At 41.0% G+C, this 19,326-nt stretch overlaps 1 protein-coding gene across 2 annotated transcripts in view; it reads right to left on the reverse strand.

Annotated features, from left to right (window-relative positions):
• PRKCH (protein kinase C eta) overlaps positions 1–6,123 on the reverse strand; it is a 206,772-nt gene extending 200,649 nt beyond the window's left edge. The window contains exon 1 of one of the 2 annotated variants that reach the window (XM_010962235.3): positions 4,770–6,113. In XM_010962235.3, coding sequence (XP_010960537.1) covers positions 4,770–5,132 — 363 coding nt within the window. In that variant the 5' untranslated portion in view covers positions 5,133–6,113. Of the gene's footprint in view, positions 1–4,769 lie in introns of both variants that reach the window. The other variant, XM_045522078.2, reaches the window with a different exon arrangement.
• Positions 6,124–19,326: the final 13,203 nt, after the last annotated feature.

The raw sequence follows: 19,326 nt of genomic DNA on the forward strand, positions 1-19,326 counted from the left end.
ACTAACGATTTTATGCATCTTTTAATGTATTATTTTCTACAAAGGTGCCTATTCAAATTTTCATCCCATTTTTAAGTTGAGTACTTTTCTCATTGAAAGATTTCTGTCTGATTTATATGTTGCAACTAATTTCTCCCAGTGGCTTGTGTTTTCGTTTTCTTAAGTGTTAATTTTGTTAGTCTGAGTAGCATCTACTGGACTTTAAGAAAATGGTCAAAGTGTTTTTCAGTGTGACTATATCAGTTAATTTTCATAGTCTGATTTGATTTCTTTTTCTAATACATGTTTGTGTCCTATCTAAAAAATATTTGCTGAGCTCAAGGTCACTAAGAGTTTCTTCTGTATTTTAAGTCTATGATTCACCTTGAGTTAATTTTTGTGTCTGGTATGAGGTAAAAGTCAATGCCAGTTTCTGCACACGGCTGTACAACTGTTTAAGCACCACTTGTTGAAAAAAATTATCATTTCCCCATTGAAATGCCTTGACATCTTTTAAACCTATAGCTCAAAAATAAAAAGTCAATTTATTAAGTATGGATCTATTTCTAGACTCTCTTCTATTCCACTGATCTATATGACTCTCTTTACTCCAATACCACCTTATCTTGATTACGGTAGCAGTTTGATTATGGTTACAGTCAGTCTTGAAATCAGATAGTTTAAGTTCCCCAACTCATTCTTTTTCAAAATTATTCTTAGATGAGTCTAGGGCCTTTGCATATTCATAAAAATTTAGAATCAGTCAATTTCTACAACAAAGCATGATGAGATTTTGAGTAGATTGCATTAAATCTATTGAATAATTTGGGAAGAACTGAGGTCTTTACAATATTGAATCTTCCTGTTTATGAACACAATATCTCTCCATTTATATTTTTAACTTATTTCAGAAATGGCTTGTTATTTTCAGTGAACAAGTATTGCATATGTTTTATCACATTTATCCAATTTCATATTCTGATGCTCTTTTAAACTGTATTTTTCTATTTCAGTTTTCAGTTGTCTGCTGACAGTATATAAAACAACTGATTTCTGTGTATTGGTTCGGATCCTGCAGCCTAGCTTATTGGGTCTAGTAGCCCTTTTGTAGTTGTCTTAGAATTTTCTATAGACAATCATTTGTCTGCAAATAAAGTTTTATTTCTTCCTCTATGTGTATTTTATTTATTTTATTTTTTTAACTGCCTGTTGCACTGACTGGGACCTCCAATTTCCTATTGAACAGAAGTGGTAAGAGTAGATATCCTGGTCACTCCTGATTTTAGGGGAATATCATTCATTTCTTCACCATTAACATGTTACCTATAGGTTTTTCACAGTTGTCTTTCATCAGGTTGAAGAAGTTCCCTTCTGTAACTAATTTGTTGAGAGTATTTATCATGAATGGATATTGAATTCTGCCAAATATTTTTTTCTCCAACTACTAGGATGATCATTTAGCTCCCCTTTTTCGTGTAATGTTTTCATCAAGTTTTGGTATAAAGGTAATGTTGGCCTCATGAAATAAACTGGGATGTGTTTCCTTCTCTTCTTTTTCTGAAACAGTTTGTGTAGAGTTGGCAGTATTTCTTCCTTAAATGTATGATAAAACTTAGCAGTAAAGCCATCTGGGACCTTGAGTTTGCGTTGTGGAAGGTTTTTAACTGCAAATTCAATTGCCTTAATAGAGATTAAAGCCATTCAAGTTATTTGATTGAGTTTTGGTCATTTGAATCTTTCAAGGAATTTGTTCATTTCATCTAAATTATGGAATTTACTGGCATAAAATTAATGTCCATGGGATCTATAGTGATGGTCTCTCATTCCTAAAACTGGTAATTTGTGTCTTTTTATTTTCCTTGATGAGTCTGGCTTGAGGTTTATCAGTTTTACTATTTTCCCCCCTTTTTGTTTCACTAAGTTTTCTTTATTGTTTCTGTTTTCTACTTCACTGACCTCTGCTATCTTTACATTTCCTTCTTCCTGCTTACTTTGGATTCAATTTGCTCTTCTTTTCTAGTTTCAGGTGGAAACTCAGGTCTTTGAGATTTTTTCTAATTTAAGTGTTTAAAGCTGTGAATTTCCACTTAAGAGCTTCTTTAGTTGTGTCCCACCACCTCCTTGGATATAATGCAAATTAAATGAAATGTGTATAGTTAGGAAAGAAATAGTTGATTGACAGATCCATGGCAGGCACTGTGCTTGGCTCTAGGAATATACTGCATAACAGATCTAACTCCTTCTCTCATCAAGCTTAGAAGAAAACATTGATGAAATTCGTGTAAAATCAATGTCAATGATTATCTTCTTAATACTTAGAAAGTATGTTATGCAAAAAAGCATAACAACCTTGTTTTCTGATAAAGGTATCATCTGTTTTTGTCTCCTCTCATAATCTAGCAAAAAGTAAGTTGTTAGGTTTTTTGAAGTTTAGCAATTTGTAATTCTAATTGCAACAAATAAATTTATTGTGGAGTAAGTTACTCCATTTGTAACTTTCTGAATAAGCTACACATTTTAATTTAATATGCTAAAGATAAATAAGTACTTCTGTAATCCTAAATTTTAAAACCACCTTTAGACCTATAAAGGATCATTTAAAAAACAAACAATCCATATATTTCCAAGTATTTTCTTAACATTATTTTCTTAACAAAAATTTTAAAAAGGAAGCACATTATCCATTCTATCTACCCTATCATCACAGTTTCAAAATACCTAGAACTTAAAAAGAAAAAAAAAAAAAAAAAAAAAAACACTCTGCCTCCTTATTGAATATAAATGTCTGACTGACAAATCATTGGTTTCGAGGTCATTTAAATGCTGGCCTATCCTACCAAACACTCATGTTTTCTGGAATACCACCAGTGGGTTATATTAAACATCTAAATATAATTAATTCAGATAATTATAGATACAGAAATTTAATTTACATTTAAATCTCTTCATCCAGTGGGACAGTAAGCAGCTCAAAATACCCCTACCTTGTCAGGTAGCCTGAATCTTCCTACGCTTATGCTTCTTCCAGTCCTAATCTTTCAGTCTTCATTGAGGCTACAGGTTCTCAAACTTGACTACACATTGGAAGCACCTGGAGAGCCTAAAAATATTGATGCTGGGGTCCTCCAGCTAGAGATTCCTGTAGAGTCTTTAAAAGTCGGGATTAAAAAAAACAAACAACAACAACAAAAAAAAAAAAAAAAAAAAACTCCCCAGGTGATTCAAATATGCAGACTAGGGGGTAAAAAGAATCAGCCTAGGATCTCTCTGGGACAACATGCTTCTAATGGCCATTGGTCAGTTTACACCACCACACATCAGAACCTAGTTGTTCTAGAGCTTTGCACAACCTAACTCCTAATCAGACACTAATTTAATAATTCCATGCAGATTCCTAGGCTCACCTCTATTTCCTATACAGAAATTCACAGGATTAAATGTCAATCTCTATTTTAGCCATTCCTCTCCAGTCCACTTCTAAATTTCACAAAGTAAATTCAGCTGAAAGGAAATTAACTCAACATAATTTGATGGTACGGTTTAACAGCCATTATGGCTTTTTCACTCCTATGTAAGAGCGCTACAAGCGAGCTGTAATTTTACAGAATAAATGATAAAATTGTCAATTCCTCAAAGTATAAAATGACTATCTAAATGACTCTTCCTTATTGTCCATCTGATTCCCCCCACTAGTTAATTTCAAACAGGTTTTCAATACTGACTCACATTCTGGGCTCAAAACTGACATCCTTCAGAATTTAAATCAGTAAACTCCTGAGGGTCTTCAAACAGCTTACTCCAATTTGCCAAATCAGGCCACTCCATTACAATAATCATAAAACATAAAAGTGGGAAGAGTAACACCGGCATCAAAGACAACGTGAAGATTAAGAAGCAAAAGCATTTTAGCACTGTGTAGAGTCTCTAGAAATTTTATTTGCAGCAGAAATTTTGCCTCATGAGAACTATGTGAAAAGCACAGGCAAGTAGGAAGTTGCCGGTAACTACTCGTCAATACACAGAAACACCAGCAGGTGAGGGGAGAAGAGGGGGGGTGGGCGGGTGTTCACAAACGGCTGAGGAGCTCTGGAAGCTCTCAAGACCAACAACAGCAGAAACTCACACTGCAAGGATCATATCTCTCAAGCCGAAACTGAGTTGAAGTTACTTGTAAACACATGTAAACCTCATCTCCTTGGAAAACTGCTAAGAAAACCCTGCCAACTGTAGACCCAGGCACTCCGATCCCTGCCATTGTAGGTTATGTACCTCTGGGATGTAATGGATGTGCATGCCGAAACACGCGTGCACGTCTGAGCCGCAGAACCAACACGTATCCGTAAACATTATGAATAATACTTGCGAGAATGTATGGCCTTCTCCTAAGAAGCTCCTGAAGTACTTTATCCAAATCAAATCACTGTCCTATCACACCTTCCTTGCCTTTCCTGCATATTATCCGTGAGCAAAAGAGATGGGGTGCATTACTCAAAGTCTGGACAGAGGAGGGGGTGACTGTCCCTACCCCGACTTCTCCTTAGTCCAAGCTGCCATCCCGAAAGGGGACCGTGTCCAGAATGTTTTCCTAGAGACACATCTGAGCCCCCACACCCCCACGCGGTCGCGTCACCAGTGCCGCGGCCACCTGGGCGAGGACCAAAGTCTGGAGGGAATTCCCTGCGCCGCGCAGCTTGGGAAGAGGATGGGAAAGCGAGACCCGGCGAGTTTTAAAAAACGGAGCAGGGAGAGGGTGCCGAGTGGACACAAAGGGGAGGGTTCCAGGTACTCACCCAGCCCTCGAAGGTGTCCGAGGCGCCGGCCGTGCGCAGCAACTCCTGGAATTGCAGGGTACAGTTGGCCACAAAGTGGTCGTAGCCCAGGGGCGTCTCGTGGAAGACGGCCAGCTCGAGGTGGCCACCGTCGGTGACGTTGGCGCAGAACTCCTCATTGTACGTGGGTTTGTTAGTCTTCTGCTTGGTGCTGGTCTGGCCCACGCGTACCTGGTCCACGCTCACGGTCAGGTAGGGGTCCAGCAGCTGATGGCCCTTCTTGAAGAGCGAGTGGCGCAGGGACCAGCGGGTGGGCTGTAGCCCCACGGCCTCACCAATGCGGACCCTCAAGTAGCCATTGAACTTCATGGTGCCGGACGACATGCCGGCGTCGCTGCCCCGGCTCTGGGGACGGCGCGGGCTCGCAGAGGGAGAGCAGGGGGCCCTCGCTCAGGCTAGTCCTCGCGGCGGCCGCAGGAGCGGAGGCAAATCCCGGGAAAAGCAGCGCCCAAGCCCCCCTCGACCGGCCATTCTGCCTTCTCCGCGGGACCTTCCCTCCCCTCCTTCCCTCCCTCCCTCCCTCCCTCCCTTCCTAGCGAGGTGGAAAGGAGGGGAGCCGGGCGCCAAGCCCTTAGCGGGCCGGGGTAGCCCGACCGTCCCTCTTGAGCGCTCGGCGCTTCCCGGGGGCTCGCACAGGACTCGCCCCTTCGCCAGGGCCGGGAAGCGCCTCTCCTCAAAGAGCCGGAGCGACCCGTCCGGTTAGCTCGAGCCCCGAGCGTCTCCTGCCCCCGCCTCCTCCCGCTTCGGCTCCTGCCCCCGCCTCCGCGGGCTCACGCTCTCCCCCACTCGGCGAGCTTCAAACCAGGAAGCAGCTGCCGCCGCATCCCGAGCTGGAGCTCCAAGTTCACGGCAGCCCTGCGCGGGCTCGCGCGCCTTCTGAAGCCCGGGGGCGTGGCGCGCGGCCGGCTGCCGGCCCCTGAGGTCCGTCAGACGCGGGGTCACTCCGCCCTGGGAGCCCCGCGCCCGCCCGCTCGCACCGCTCCGCGCGCGCTCCCAGCATCAGGGTCTGGTAGGCGCTCTGGGCTGGAGGCTACCCCAGGTGGCGGCCAAAAGAGGAAGGGCTTTCGGCCCAGCCGGAGCAAACACCTGAGGCGTGGGAGACAAGCCCGGGGAGGGCTGGAAGGCGGGGAGGAGGAGCTGGGAACCCGCGCGCCTGGGAGTCGCTCGCGCCCTCCCTACCAGCCTAGGAGGTGGGCTGGCGACCCTGCCTGGCTGTCTGGGAGAGGCCCTGGCCGGACGCGGGTGCACGGCGGGGAGGTTCCTTTTCCTAATCTTTACAGGGGTGGCTCATCCCGGTTCAGCTTGGGCCTATCCTGTTTGTGTGCCTTTCCTGCAGAGAGTAATTACATGGTGGTTGTGTGTGTGTGTGTGCGTGCGTGTGTGTGTGTTTTAATAGGACAGTAGTAATGATGGAAATCCTGTCTGCCTCCTTCTCGGAGAGGTGTGTCTTGTTGCACAAAGAGCAGGAAGGGTCAGTTCTGGAGACAGAGATGGCTGAGACGTCATAAATCTCTTCCTCTGGCGGGGTGGTTCCTGGTCCACCCAGCCCTACAAGATGAGGACAGAAGATGTTCACACACACTGTCCCTGACACATGTGGGCCAAAGAAATCGTCTCTTCTAGGAACACTCTGGGCTGTTGCTCTGTTTATGAGTCAGAGCGGGCAGCCTTTGGTGTCTTTCCCCACCCATAGTTCCTGCAGTTTTTGTCCCCTGGATACTCCTTTCAGTGTAATCAGCTCTCCCTGAAGCTTACTCCCTGAGGGCCAGAGCAACCAGTGTGTCTCCCATAGAGCCTCAGACATTCTTAAGATACTTAATTATATTCTGTCTGGCGACTCTGAGTCTCCTGAGAGGAGGTCAGTCTTTCTAGCCCCCTAACCCAAGTGCCCTAATGGGGGCTCTCAAACCTAGGTCCTCAGCATTTCACCTAGGCACACTATGGAATGAAAACAAATAAGAACAATGGGTCAGTGAGGGGAGGTAGGAATTAAAAACACCAGAACTTCCTTAGGAGAACAGGGCCAGGATGTGGCAAATCACCCTAATGACAACTTAGCTTTAGACAGGGCTTGTAAAGCAAGCTCCCAAACATCCAGGGAGAGCCTGTCTGGCCCTAGTGCTCCAGGGGAAGAGATCAAGGGGACGATTTGGGTCTCCTTGGTCTCCTTTTCCTCCAAAGAGTGGGACTCTGGCTTTAAGAACCACTGAAAGATTTGCTGCTGTTGGACTTTGGTACTAAAAGAAGATAGTCCCCAAATGGTGGGCAGATACACAGCTGCCCTAGGGTTGGGAGGTAAGGGACACTTTACCTCCATTTTTGCCCCATCAGTCAGCACCAGGCAGAGGTGGGAAGTGGTGACGGAGCACTGAGCAGGACAGGCATGGAGCCTGCCCTCCTGGGACTTACAGTCCCTCAATGACTAGAGGATGCAGGGGAGGAATGGCCAAGGTGCCATGGGATAATGTAAGCTGGAAGGGGTAGTCAGGGAAGGGCCCCCTGAAGAAATTCACAGCAGAAGGATCAGTTTCCTCAGAGTTCCTGAGAAAAGGGACCATTTGATTGACCTGTTTGGGGACCAGGGAGGATTCCTGTGGCTGCAGGGTCTAGTGGCTGAAATGAGTCTGCAAAGGTGGCTCACAGTTCAAGACCGACCAGACTGGTAGGTCATGGGAAAGTCTTTGAACTTTTAACTCTGAACAGCTGGAAGCCTCTGGAAGGCTGTTAAGCAGGGCCAGGACAGGGTGAGATGGGTGTTTTAAAGTATCTCTCTGGGGCTGTGAGATGCATGGGTGGGAAGGAGCAACACAGGTATGGGAAGACCAGGAAGGACGTTGTTGCAGAAGTCCAGAGGGGAGACGGTGACTGGGGCTCGGGTGGTGTGGCAGGGATGAGGATAAGGAGGTGGGTTTGAGAAAGGTTTGGAAGGTAGAATTGACAGGTCTCGGTGATGGGATGAATAGAGGGAATGGCGAAGAGGAAAGTATCAAGGAGGGCTTGCAGGAATTCAGTTTGAGCAACTGCGTGGATCACGGAGCCATTAGTGACTAGGAAACACTAGAGGAGGAGCAGACCTGTGGAGGGGGATGCAGAGTTCAGTTTGAAACATGTCAGGTTGGATATACCTTTGACACATTTAGGTGGAAATCTGAAGTGGGCAGTCGGCTAGGTGGCTGTGGGGGTCAGAGGTGGAGCTTGAGCTAAAGGCATAAAGGGAGGAGCCATCAATATACAGATAGCAATCAAAGCTAGAATAGTGGATGAGATCACCGTTATGGGAAAACATAGGAAGAGAATGTGGAGGGGAGGGTATATCTCAGTGGTGGAGCATGTGCTAGCATGCATGAGGTCCTGGGTTCAATCCCCAGTACCTCCACTTAAAAAAAGAGAGAGAGAGAGAGAGAATGTAGCTTGAGAAAAGAAACTTCCAAAAACTCCAACATTTGTAGGTGAAAGAGAGGCAGGCAAGGGGCTTGGGACTGGCAGGCGGGAGTGAGAGAAAACCCAGGAGGATGTGATATCCAGTTATTGTGGAAACCAACCCAAAAGTTCTCAAGCAGGAAGGAAAGGTCAGCTGGGTCAGAGGATGCTAAACGATTAAGCAAACAGGTGGAAAGCAGGCCCATGGAGCTGGCGGTGGACAGGTCCTGAATATTCTTTGAGCTGACTGAGCAGCAGGGTGGAAGTGAAGCCTATTTGGGGTGGGCTTGAGGTGGAAAATAAGAAGTGGAGAGAGTGAGTGTGGACACTCTCAAGAGGCTTGGCTGGAGTGGGGAGGACAGTGGGAGCTGAGGAGGAGAATGGAATCACCAGGTGGAGGGCTTTTTTAGTAAGAGGAGCAACGCAAGGGAGGAAAGAGATGGCACAGTTCTGAGCCCGCAGGAGGGCATGCCGTTTAAGACACAGGTGAAGAAATGGGCCTTCATTTAAAAGAAACACCTATGCCTGGGGCTCGTAGCCTGCTGTCTAAAACTGCCCGCATACAGCCAGAGGGGATGGTCCCCGGAGGCCCCAACTTCCTGGACTTCCAGTTTAACAGCCCCAGCAGAAGGAGGATTTTCTGTAATAGCATCCTTAAATCAATCTTGGGGAAGACTCTGATTGTCTCCAGGCTATGTCATGTGTCATTAGGTGGCTCCTGGGGGACACTAGACAGGTAGTAAACAGGACATGGGACAGAGTCCCTGTAGGGAAGGACTTTCTGCCAGTACAAACCTCACCAGCGCAGCTGCTGTTATCAGAGCTGGTGCTGACTTTTAAGAAAGGCAGGGGAGCAAGAAGTTTCCTCTCTACACATCCCACCCTGCTCCCTGGTGGCTTGTATACAATGCAATACTGCAACTTGCTTAACTGTATAGATTGTTTTGAAATATGTATTATAGGTTCTTTTATGGACTAGAGGTTTGTTCTTTCTTCCTTTATCACTGTCACTTTTTCTTGTCTTCATCACACTATAACTTTGGACTTCCCTGTCTACAATTCTTAATACTTTATCCAAATGCTTTTTTGATTGACTGCTTGATTGACTAAATCACTGTCACTTTTCTAATTTCTTTAGGAATATTTGACACAACCCCCATTCCACTTTAAAATAGAATTAGAGAATAATGCAGCCAGGTCAAAAACTACCCCCATGTTACCATAAAATGACACCCTCTGGAGGGCAGTTTGACACCATACATCAAAAGCTTCAAGGTAAGAATTCACTTCTTTGCCTGAAGAAGTCCAGCAATAGTGAAATGGCCAAGTAAATTATAGAATAACAAGTCAGTGGGATATTACATAGTTATTAAAATGACATATGATAAGCAGCACAGAAAAAAGCTAGTAAATAACATTTAAAAAAATCTAGAGTAAGAAATATAAATGTGCCATGAAGCACATAAAATATGTATACCAAAGGATTAAGATTAGAATGCAACACAGATAAGTGAAAATAGTTCTTAGGATGTGGAATTTACAAATGAATGAGAAATGTACTTCTCTACAAGGGCTTTGAAGATAAAATAATTCACATAAGGCATGTGATACATTGCCAAGCACATCGTACATTTCAGCTGTTACATTGGCTGCCATATTCTCACTTAATAATGCGCCTGCATTATGACAAGGCACTTGACAAACATTTCTTTTAAGCCTCATGACAACCATAGAAATGTTCTTAGCTCCTATTTTATACATAGGAAAGCTGAGGGCCAGAATGGTTAACTGAATTGGATCACGTAGTAAATACATGAAAGAGCTGAGATTTGGCCCATTTTTGCAGAAATGCATGCCTAAGCCCCATCCCAGGTTTTTTTTTTAATTGAAGTATAGTTGATTTACAATGTTGTGTTAATTTCTGGTGTACAGCATAGTACAGCATATATATTCCTTTTTGTATTCCTTTTCATTATAGGCTATTACAGGGTATTGACTATAGTTCCCTGTGCTATGCAGTAGGAACTTGTTGTTTATCAATTTTATACATAGTAGTTTGTATCTACAAATCTCAAACTCCCTATTTATCCTTCCCCACTCCTTCCCTGCCCCACCCCAACCCTGGTAACCATAAGTTTGTTCTCTATGTCTGTGAGTCTGTTTCTGTTTCTTAAATAAGTTCATTTGTGTCCTTTATTTTAGATTCCACATATAAGTGGTATCATACGGTATTTTTCTTTCTCTTTCTGACTTTCTCCACTTAGTAGGACAATCTCCAAGTCCATCCATGTTGCTGCAAAGGGCATTATTTTATTCTTGTTTATGGCTGAGTAGTATTCCATTCTGTGTGTGTGTGTGTGTGTGTGTGTGTGTGTGTATACAGATATACCACATCTTCTTTATCCAGTCATCTGTCGATGGACATTTAGGTTGATTCCATGTCTTGTCTATTGTAAATAATGCTGCTTTGAACACTGGGGTACATGTATCTTTTCAAATTAGAGTTTCCTCTGGATATATGCCTAGGAGTACATCCCAGGTAGTTTTAATGCATAGTAGGAATGAAAACTATTATACACACTGAGTACAAAGAGGAAAAATCTGGAGATTCTCAGGAGGCAGGAGAGAGTGGTACACAGAGCAGGAATTAGAGCAATGCTGTTCCCCTTGGTTTCTAACTATGCATAGGTACGTATACATAATAGTGTATGTATAAAGGTACAGAGGTAGTACAGGTGTGGCACAGGTAGGCCACCATGTACTTACAAGTGTTCCAAAAAAAATAGAAAAAGGTAAGATACTTCACAGGTATAGTAATATTTCTCAGAATGGAAGGAAGACACAAGTCTCACATTAAAAAGTACACAGTGTAATAGGCAGAATGAGTAAAAAAAAAGAACCATGCTTAGACACATCATTGTGAGGTTTCTGCAGCCAGGATAAAAGGAAGCTCTTCAATGACTTGAAGGAAGAAACAGAGGCAAAGGGGGTGGGGTAGGGGAGTCTGGGATGAAATCAGAGTAGTAAGATCCTCAGGGAGCCAAAGGGTCGTGACACGTCAGTCAGTCAGTGTGTCACTGGATGAACAGCTCATCATGAGAGAGGGAAGGGGGGAGAGGAAGTCTGAGGGGCCAAGTCCTAAAATAGCAGACGGAGTAGATCAGCTGGGCTTCCCACCCTTCCTCAGCCTTTCTCAGAGAAGAGCCTCAAAAGCCCACTTAAGTCAGACGGATTCCAGGGATTGAGATCAGAACAGAAGTGCAAACATAAAAGTAATACCCCCGTAAAAAGCAGTCAAGTTGATAGCACACTTCGTCCTGACCACGGCCTAGATGGAGCCTGGGGAACAGGAGCAGTGACTCCAGAAAACATTTCTGCCATTGTTTTCTAACAGGAACTCCAGTACAGTTAAATATTTTCTGTGTGTAAAAAGAACAAACACAAATCTCTCCCATGGCTGTGTTACTTTTTGACATAACTCACCTACTTGAATCTACCCATGTTAGAATATTTTCATTTGAAATCTTCCACATTACCTAAAGTGCCTTTCTTAGTAGTGGATGCAACCCTAGAAAACACTACAGGCACTTTATTAAGAAGCAGATTCATAAAAGTCCTCAGCCTGAATTATAGTTTTATGGATCAAAAAAAAAAAAAGACATATCTCATGTACAATAAGAGAGAAATAGTTTAGGGGAGCCAAGACTAATTTGCATTTAGTCACCTCAAACATTTCTTTGTACCCACTTCTGTAATTACAACCCAGAGAAGCATGTCATTAGATGAGGCAAAATATCTTTCAAACTTAAATAATTTAAAATTACTTATTTCTGAATGCATAACTTACTGTAAATCCTCCTTTTAGTATTTTTCTTAATACTTTGATATTTCTAAAAATCACTAGTGATAGAAGCAAATGAATATGGTTTAAAATTGTAATAATTTTCTCTAAACCTATTATTAATACAGCTAATGGTCAGGTTGGTCCATTAACTTTTATCATTTGGTCCTAGTCCATTAATAAGCTGAGTGGTTATTAACTACAAGTAGCAACTGAGTTATTAGAGTTTATGGCTTGTGTAAGAAACCTGTAAGAGGAAAATGATTATTTTGCTTTAATAGCATCTTTCTCTTGCCCTTTGCTGGGTTTTCTCTACGTCTCATTGATAACATTTTCTGGCGTACTCAGTGGCCATCTAACGAGTAATTCCATTCTGGTCATTGGGCATCATGCTCATACTTTTCAAAGTCCCCTGGAATTGCCTTTAGGTCATTTGTAACACCCTCCACGTGTTCTTTCATCCTTGGAATTGAATAATAGATAGTGATAAAATTTAGTACATAAAATGGCCTTTGTCAGTTCAAATAATCTTAATAGGAAGATCAATCCAGCCTTCTTGGCTATGCTTTTACATCGTTGTAAGCAGGGAGATGGGAGGAGCTTCACTTTAAATAGAATATTTTACCAAGATGTAGCCATTACTACTTATGACAGTAGCCATTAAGATATTCACAATATATAGTTAGTGAAAAAAAAAGGCTATTAAACTATAATTCAGCAGGATCCTATGCCGTGTAGAGTGTACATTGTATGTTTTGTGTGTGTGTGTGTGTGTGTGTGCACGTGTAAATTTGGAAGAGTAGACGCCTAAGTGAACAATGGTTATTGCAGGTCATAGATTACAGAGTGGAGTCTGGCTAATATAGAGGTTGAAAACAGGGACTCTGGAGCCAGATAGCCTCCACCCATATCCTATCTAATACCTCCACCCAAATCCTGTCTCCTATAGCTGTGTAACTTTAGGCTGTACCTAACCTTACTGGGCCTTAGCTTTCTCATCTGTAAAGTGGGTTACTGTGTTCTACAGAAGTTGATTGTAAAGCCCTTTAAACAGTGCCAGGCACATAGTAAGCAACTTTATAACATTTATTATTATGGGTGGCTTTTTCTTCTTATCATTTATCTGTATTTTGTGATTTTTCTTTTTTTCTATAATGAAAATTTCAGCAATTTCAGTTCTTAAAGCTAATATTAAAATGCTGCACACCAAATCACAGATAGGTGGACTTTAACTCTTTCAATTGTAATCATTTCCTGTCATCTTTCTGGTGAAACATGAACGTCTTCTGGTTCTTGGAAGTGAAAACGCAGTTTGGCCCCTCTTCCCAGGAGCTTATAGTTCATAAAAATAAGGAGGCATTAAAAAAAAAAAAAACAACCCTCTGTCCTTGAAATCTTGGTAATGAAGTGTAAAATTTTCATATCAACCCCAAAGAGAAAAATTTAACTGTCTACAAAACTGATACATAGTCCCCCCCAGTCCCTTCCCATTTTCCCTTCTTAGAACTGTGAAACGAGGCGTTTGTTTAGAATAGAGAAAGTTAGCAAATGTTTATTGTAGATACTAGAAAAGGAAAGTAGGTAAATACTTCGTAGCAAATCAAGGTACTGTTTATTTTCTAATAATTTAATGAAGTCTCACTATACAGTTAACATAATTTTAGCTCTGGAAGCCAACAAGTGAGAGAAGGGCAATTCAGACCTTCTGGCCATGATTTTTGGGCATGAGTGGGGAGTTGGATGGCCCAGGAATTGGCACTTTTGACAAAGCTGAACAAGTATAGGTGATTCTTTTGTACTTGAGTTCAAGAAACCCAGGCACAAGAGACAAGAGCGTTCAAAGACCTAGGTCTGCATCCTCCAAATTGCTAGATGACCTTAAAGAAGTCACACAATTGCACAGAATTAAATGAGAACCCAGCTCAAAAGCACGTGGCAAAGTCCTGCCGCATTATATACATGTTACTGGTCTTGCTGCTCACTCTCCCATCCCCCCACCTCGGCCTGGCCTCTTCACACCCCACGCCATGTGTCCCTCCGGGGTGAGGCATTGGTACTGCAGAACCAGGCACAGACCCATGGCCTCGCAGGGGCTCAACCCCACCACCCGCAGAGACTCTGCAAATCAGTGGCAGAGTTTGTAACACATTCTCTTAGTTCAAATAGAATCAGTCCAAACTGAGAATCTAAATATGGAGGGAAACCTGAAAAAAAAAAAAAAAAACCCTCCAGTAGCAAGAGAAACAAAAGAAACCGCTGGTGAGTATAACCAAGCTCACGGGCTAAATAGGCATGGAAACACAAAAGCCACCCACACATAGTACTGAGATGAAACTTGGGCTCAATACAGGCGAACGGAAGCCAACAAAGGAATTTTACACATTTCCCTGACTTACTCTTTTTTTTTTTTAAGAGTCCGAACAACTGAAATCAGGAAACACCTGTGCTTGTTAACATTAGTTAGGAAATGACTTTAAAAACTTGGACTCGGTTTGAGATAACTGATGGCAGGCAGTGATATCATTCCAGAGTCTGTATTTCCATGTAAACGCACAAGCCACTTCTCTTCGTTTGGGTCTGTTTTTGTCATAGCAATCAGAGACTCAATGCATTGTACTTATGGGATACGTGCTTTCTTTTTTGTTTTAAAATTACCTGGCATTTAGCCCCATGTTTGTTTTCCTTTTCCCATTTGTAATTAGCCAGTGCGTGTTATGAGCACCCAGAAACAGAGCTGTCATTGAGATGAAATAAATGTATACAATGAATGTTTTAAGATGGAAAACAAAAATAGAATATTGCAGTAAGAAGATGGGTCGGACAAGTTGAAATAAGAACACAAAAAAGATGGGTCCTTTGACCTGGAAGACATGCCTGAGAACTCGAGACCAAAACTTTATCCCAAAGATGAAGAGTCAGAAACGGAAGTCAAGCATTTCTCATGTTGTTTATTACACATTCCCCGGGTCTTCAGAATGTGGAGCCAGAGCTCCCCAGAGCAGGTCCCTTTCTCAAGTAAACTACTGACTCAACATGCCTTATCTCTAAGGGATTTATATAAACAGCAGTATCATTCATATTGCTTTGATATGTTTTGTTAAACAATAAAGTAAAACACATACATTATGGTAGAGTTGATGATTTATATCAGTTTCTTAGAAATACAGTATCAGGAAAATTTGTTTCTAGCATTTTCCTTTGATGTTCCAGTTAAACTATAACCACTGAAAAAAGTAATTTTTGTTGTTTTAAATAGAATTACAAATTGAACTTTGTGCCAGTGAACAATAAGTTTTGCATAGATCATTTTACTATCTCAATTTTATTATATCCCACTTTTAAAAATAGGATATTAGAATACACTTTGTTCTACCCAAATTTTGCTTTAAAGTCTTGTAAAATGTCTTTTCAGTGTTCGATAAACACTGTAATGAGTTTCACAGATATTAATGTTAATTATTAATCATTGTGCTTTAGAAATATTAATTATAATAATTTAAATGAACTTCAACAAACTAGCAACTATTGAGGCCAGGTTAAGAACACATAATAATCATCAAAGACCAGGGCTCTGACATAGAAACGAAACAAAGATCTTTAAGTGAAAAAAGAAAAGTGATTTTTTTATCTTAGTGATTTTTAAGATGTACAAACCATACCAAAATGTATGTCAGAGGACATCCACTTCTGGCCGTACAGAGAGACTGGTGCTGGACCTGCCCTCCCACTGAAAACAACTATAAATATCTGAGGTAACGGATTTCACACATTTGGCAATAAACATCATAGGGCTGCAATGCTCGGGAGAAGGAAAACCCAAAGAGAGTGCGGCCACATCTTCAGCTTTCTGCCTGGGATACCAACTGGAATATAAGGAAGTGGAATCCTAGGGGATACAGAAATCCTGCTGAGCTGAATAGGTACAGATAGAGTTTAGAATGTCTGTGGTTCTTGGAATTTGTAAGGCAGGATATCAGACAGGAAGGAGCTGTGCAGAGGGGCACAAAGATGTCATGAGTGTTCCCTGACAGCCCATGTGTAGGATGAGACTTCATGAGTCCTAAGGGAGGATGGATCTGCAGGTAAGAGACCTGAGCCAAGATGTCACAGGCTGTGCAATGCTTCAAACATGAGAACATTGGCCCAACCAAAATGGAGAGGCCTTACTAAGCACCTCATGCATTCAACTGAAACTCCAAAGAGGCCACACCTTAGGAGTAAGTACCATGAGCCAGAGACAGGGCCATGCCCCGGGACTAAGGACAAACTGACATAGAACTGTCCGACCAAATCATAAAACAAAGCCCAACAAGGTCAAGAGGGTTTGCCAGTAATTTAACAGCCTGATAGAAAAAAACCTCAATGCCCTTTAAAGAAAGATACAATAATCCATTGTCTATAATTCCCATAAAACAACATTCAAGAATAATACTTAAAATATTAGACATGTGAAGAAGCAGGAAAATGTGACCCATAATCAAGAAAAGGAACAGTCATACAAGTAGAATCCAAGAGGACGCAAACATCGGAATTAGCAGATGAGGTCCTTAAAACAGCTATTATAAATACATTTAAGGATGCACAGGAGAAGATAAAATATATTGAATAAACAGATGGGGAGTATCAGCAAGTAAATAAACCAACTAGATATATTAGAAATAAAAAGTACCTCTCTGAAATTACATACACACACACACACACACACACACACACACACACACACACACACACACACATAATTTGAGCCCTAGTAGGAGAGAAGAAAGAGAATGGAGTAGAATAAAATATGAAGAAACAATGGCTGAAAATTCTTCAAATGTGGTGGAAAACATCAGCCTACAGATTGTAGAATCAACAAAATCCAACAAGAATGAATATAAAAAACCACACCTAGGTACATCATAGTCTAAAGACTGAAAATAAAAGATAAAGAGTAGATGTTGAAAACAGAGAAAAAAGTCCATTACATACAGAGGGGAACAATGCTCTGAGATTTGACTTCTCATTAGAAACAACAGAGGCCAGAAAAAAAATGGAATGTTATTAAAATACTAAAAGAAGCGGTCAACTGAGAATTATATACACAATAATTGTATCTTTCAAAAATGAAAACGAAAAAGACATTTTCAGATGAATGAATGCTGAGAGAATTCATTGTAAACTATAGGAAGTAGTAAGAGAGGAGTTTTTAGTATGATGGGAAGTGACTGTGCAGCAAGGGGAAAGCTTCCTCAGAGGAAGAAAGCACCAGAACACAGGAGCATTGAAGGAAGAAGTGACAAACAGGTGTACAGATACGAAGGACTGTCTCTTTTCCTTCTCCTCATAATTTATTTACAAGGCAAAAGACTGTTTTAGTAATCTATAATGAGAAAGAATATGAAAATGAATATACATATGTATATGTATGACTGAAACACTATGCTGTACACCAGAAATAGACACATTGTAACTGACTATACTTCAATTAAAAAAAAGACAAAAGATTGATTAAAGACAAATATGTTGTAGGGGTTTTAACTCATGTAGAAGTAAATATATATGGTAACAATAACAAAAAGAATAGAGTTAATATTATATTATTATAAAGTTCTTATATTTTACATAAAGTAGTACAATATTAACTCTAAGTAAACTGGTAAGGTTGTGTTGTCCACACACAGGAGTCATTAATCACAAGTGACTAAATTTAAATATAATTTAAAATTCATTTTCTCAGTTGTATTAACCACAGTTCAAGGTCTTAATAGCTATATATTGAGCTCCCATATTGGAAAAGCACGTGGAATATTTTCATCACTGAAGAAAGTTTAGTTGAAGAATGCAACTAAAAAAATTAAAAGAAAATACACAGATGTATGACTTAAAACCAATAGGAGAATTGAATTAAAATAGAATACTAGTCATCTTAGATCTGCTATCCTATAAATTCAGCGGATGCAGGAATGTTCATTTTCTTCACTGTTGTATGCAGCCAGGCTCAGTGTCAGACACACAGAAGAAATTCTACAATTGTTTGTTAAATAAATGAATGTCTGACGTCTTCCAACTCTAAAAGAATAAAATCAAATAGAGAATTAAAAATGTTTTGTTAACCCAAACAAAGACAGAAAAGGAGAAAATAAGGGGAAAAAACAAGATAAGACAAGAAGAAAACAAATAGCAAGATAACAGACTTAAATCCAACTGTGTCAATAATTACATTAAATGTAAACAAACTGAACAATCCAATGAAAAGGAAGAGATTGCAAGGATGAATAAAAAGCAGGATTCAACTATATACTGTTTGAATTTTAAAGACCCAAAGAAGTTAAAAGTAAAAGGAGGCAAAAAGACAGACGAAACAAATCTAAGAAAGGTGGTATTGATATCATTATAGAAGATAAACTTCAAGGGAGACTTCCATCATTCCAGAGAGTTCTCTCAAGTCCTCTTCCATGCACCATCCTCCATAGGCAACCCACTGATCTGATTTCTATCACCAAGTCAAGGAAAATGATTGGAGTTGAAGAGTAAAATTTCTTAATGATAAATGGTCACATAGATATTTCATCATGAAGATATACAGATTCTAAATATCTATGAAACTAAAAAGGCTTTAAGTACAAGAAGCAAAAATGGGAATTTAAAGGACAAATATAAAAACCCATAATCACAGTTGAAGATTTTAACACCATTCTCTGTAACTGATAGAAGAACTAGGCAAAAGATTAATAAGGATACAAATGATTTGAAGAATTCTATCTGCCAACTTGGTTTAACAAGAGTATGCCAGCACCCCTGAGGAAAAATAAAACATCCAATAAAACAAAAACATTAGACGGGTGATACTGAAGAAATGCTCACAAATGCTCCATTTTAAGATTTAGTGAAAAACAGAAAAGATAAAGGAAAACTGTGAGATAAAATGAAGTGGGGACATGAGACCAGGGACATACTGGACACAGGCATTGGATTATAAGAGGATGGAAAACTTACGTATGGGAAGATCTTTCTAAATCACTTCCTAAAAGGTCAGATAGTATTCAAACTGTATGAAAAAAATGTTATTTATGCTTTGAAACATTTACTTTAAAATATCCTTTCTAATAACAGATCAATACATATGACCACACTGTGTTGTCAAATGACGATGCAGTTTGTTAATTTCTGCAGCTGTGTTGGGAGTTGCAGTGTTCTAGTTTGATTTCCCTGTACGTGGGGTGTACTCAGATAGATGTGAACTCCTAGGGACAAGATGTGTGGTATACTATCATA

This window comes from Camelus bactrianus, chromosome 6 (genome assembly GCF_048773025.1).
Source record: "Camelus bactrianus isolate YW-2024 breed Bactrian camel chromosome 6, ASM4877302v1, whole genome shotgun sequence".
Lineage (NCBI taxonomy): Eukaryota > Metazoa > Chordata > Mammalia > Artiodactyla > Camelidae > Camelus > Camelus bactrianus.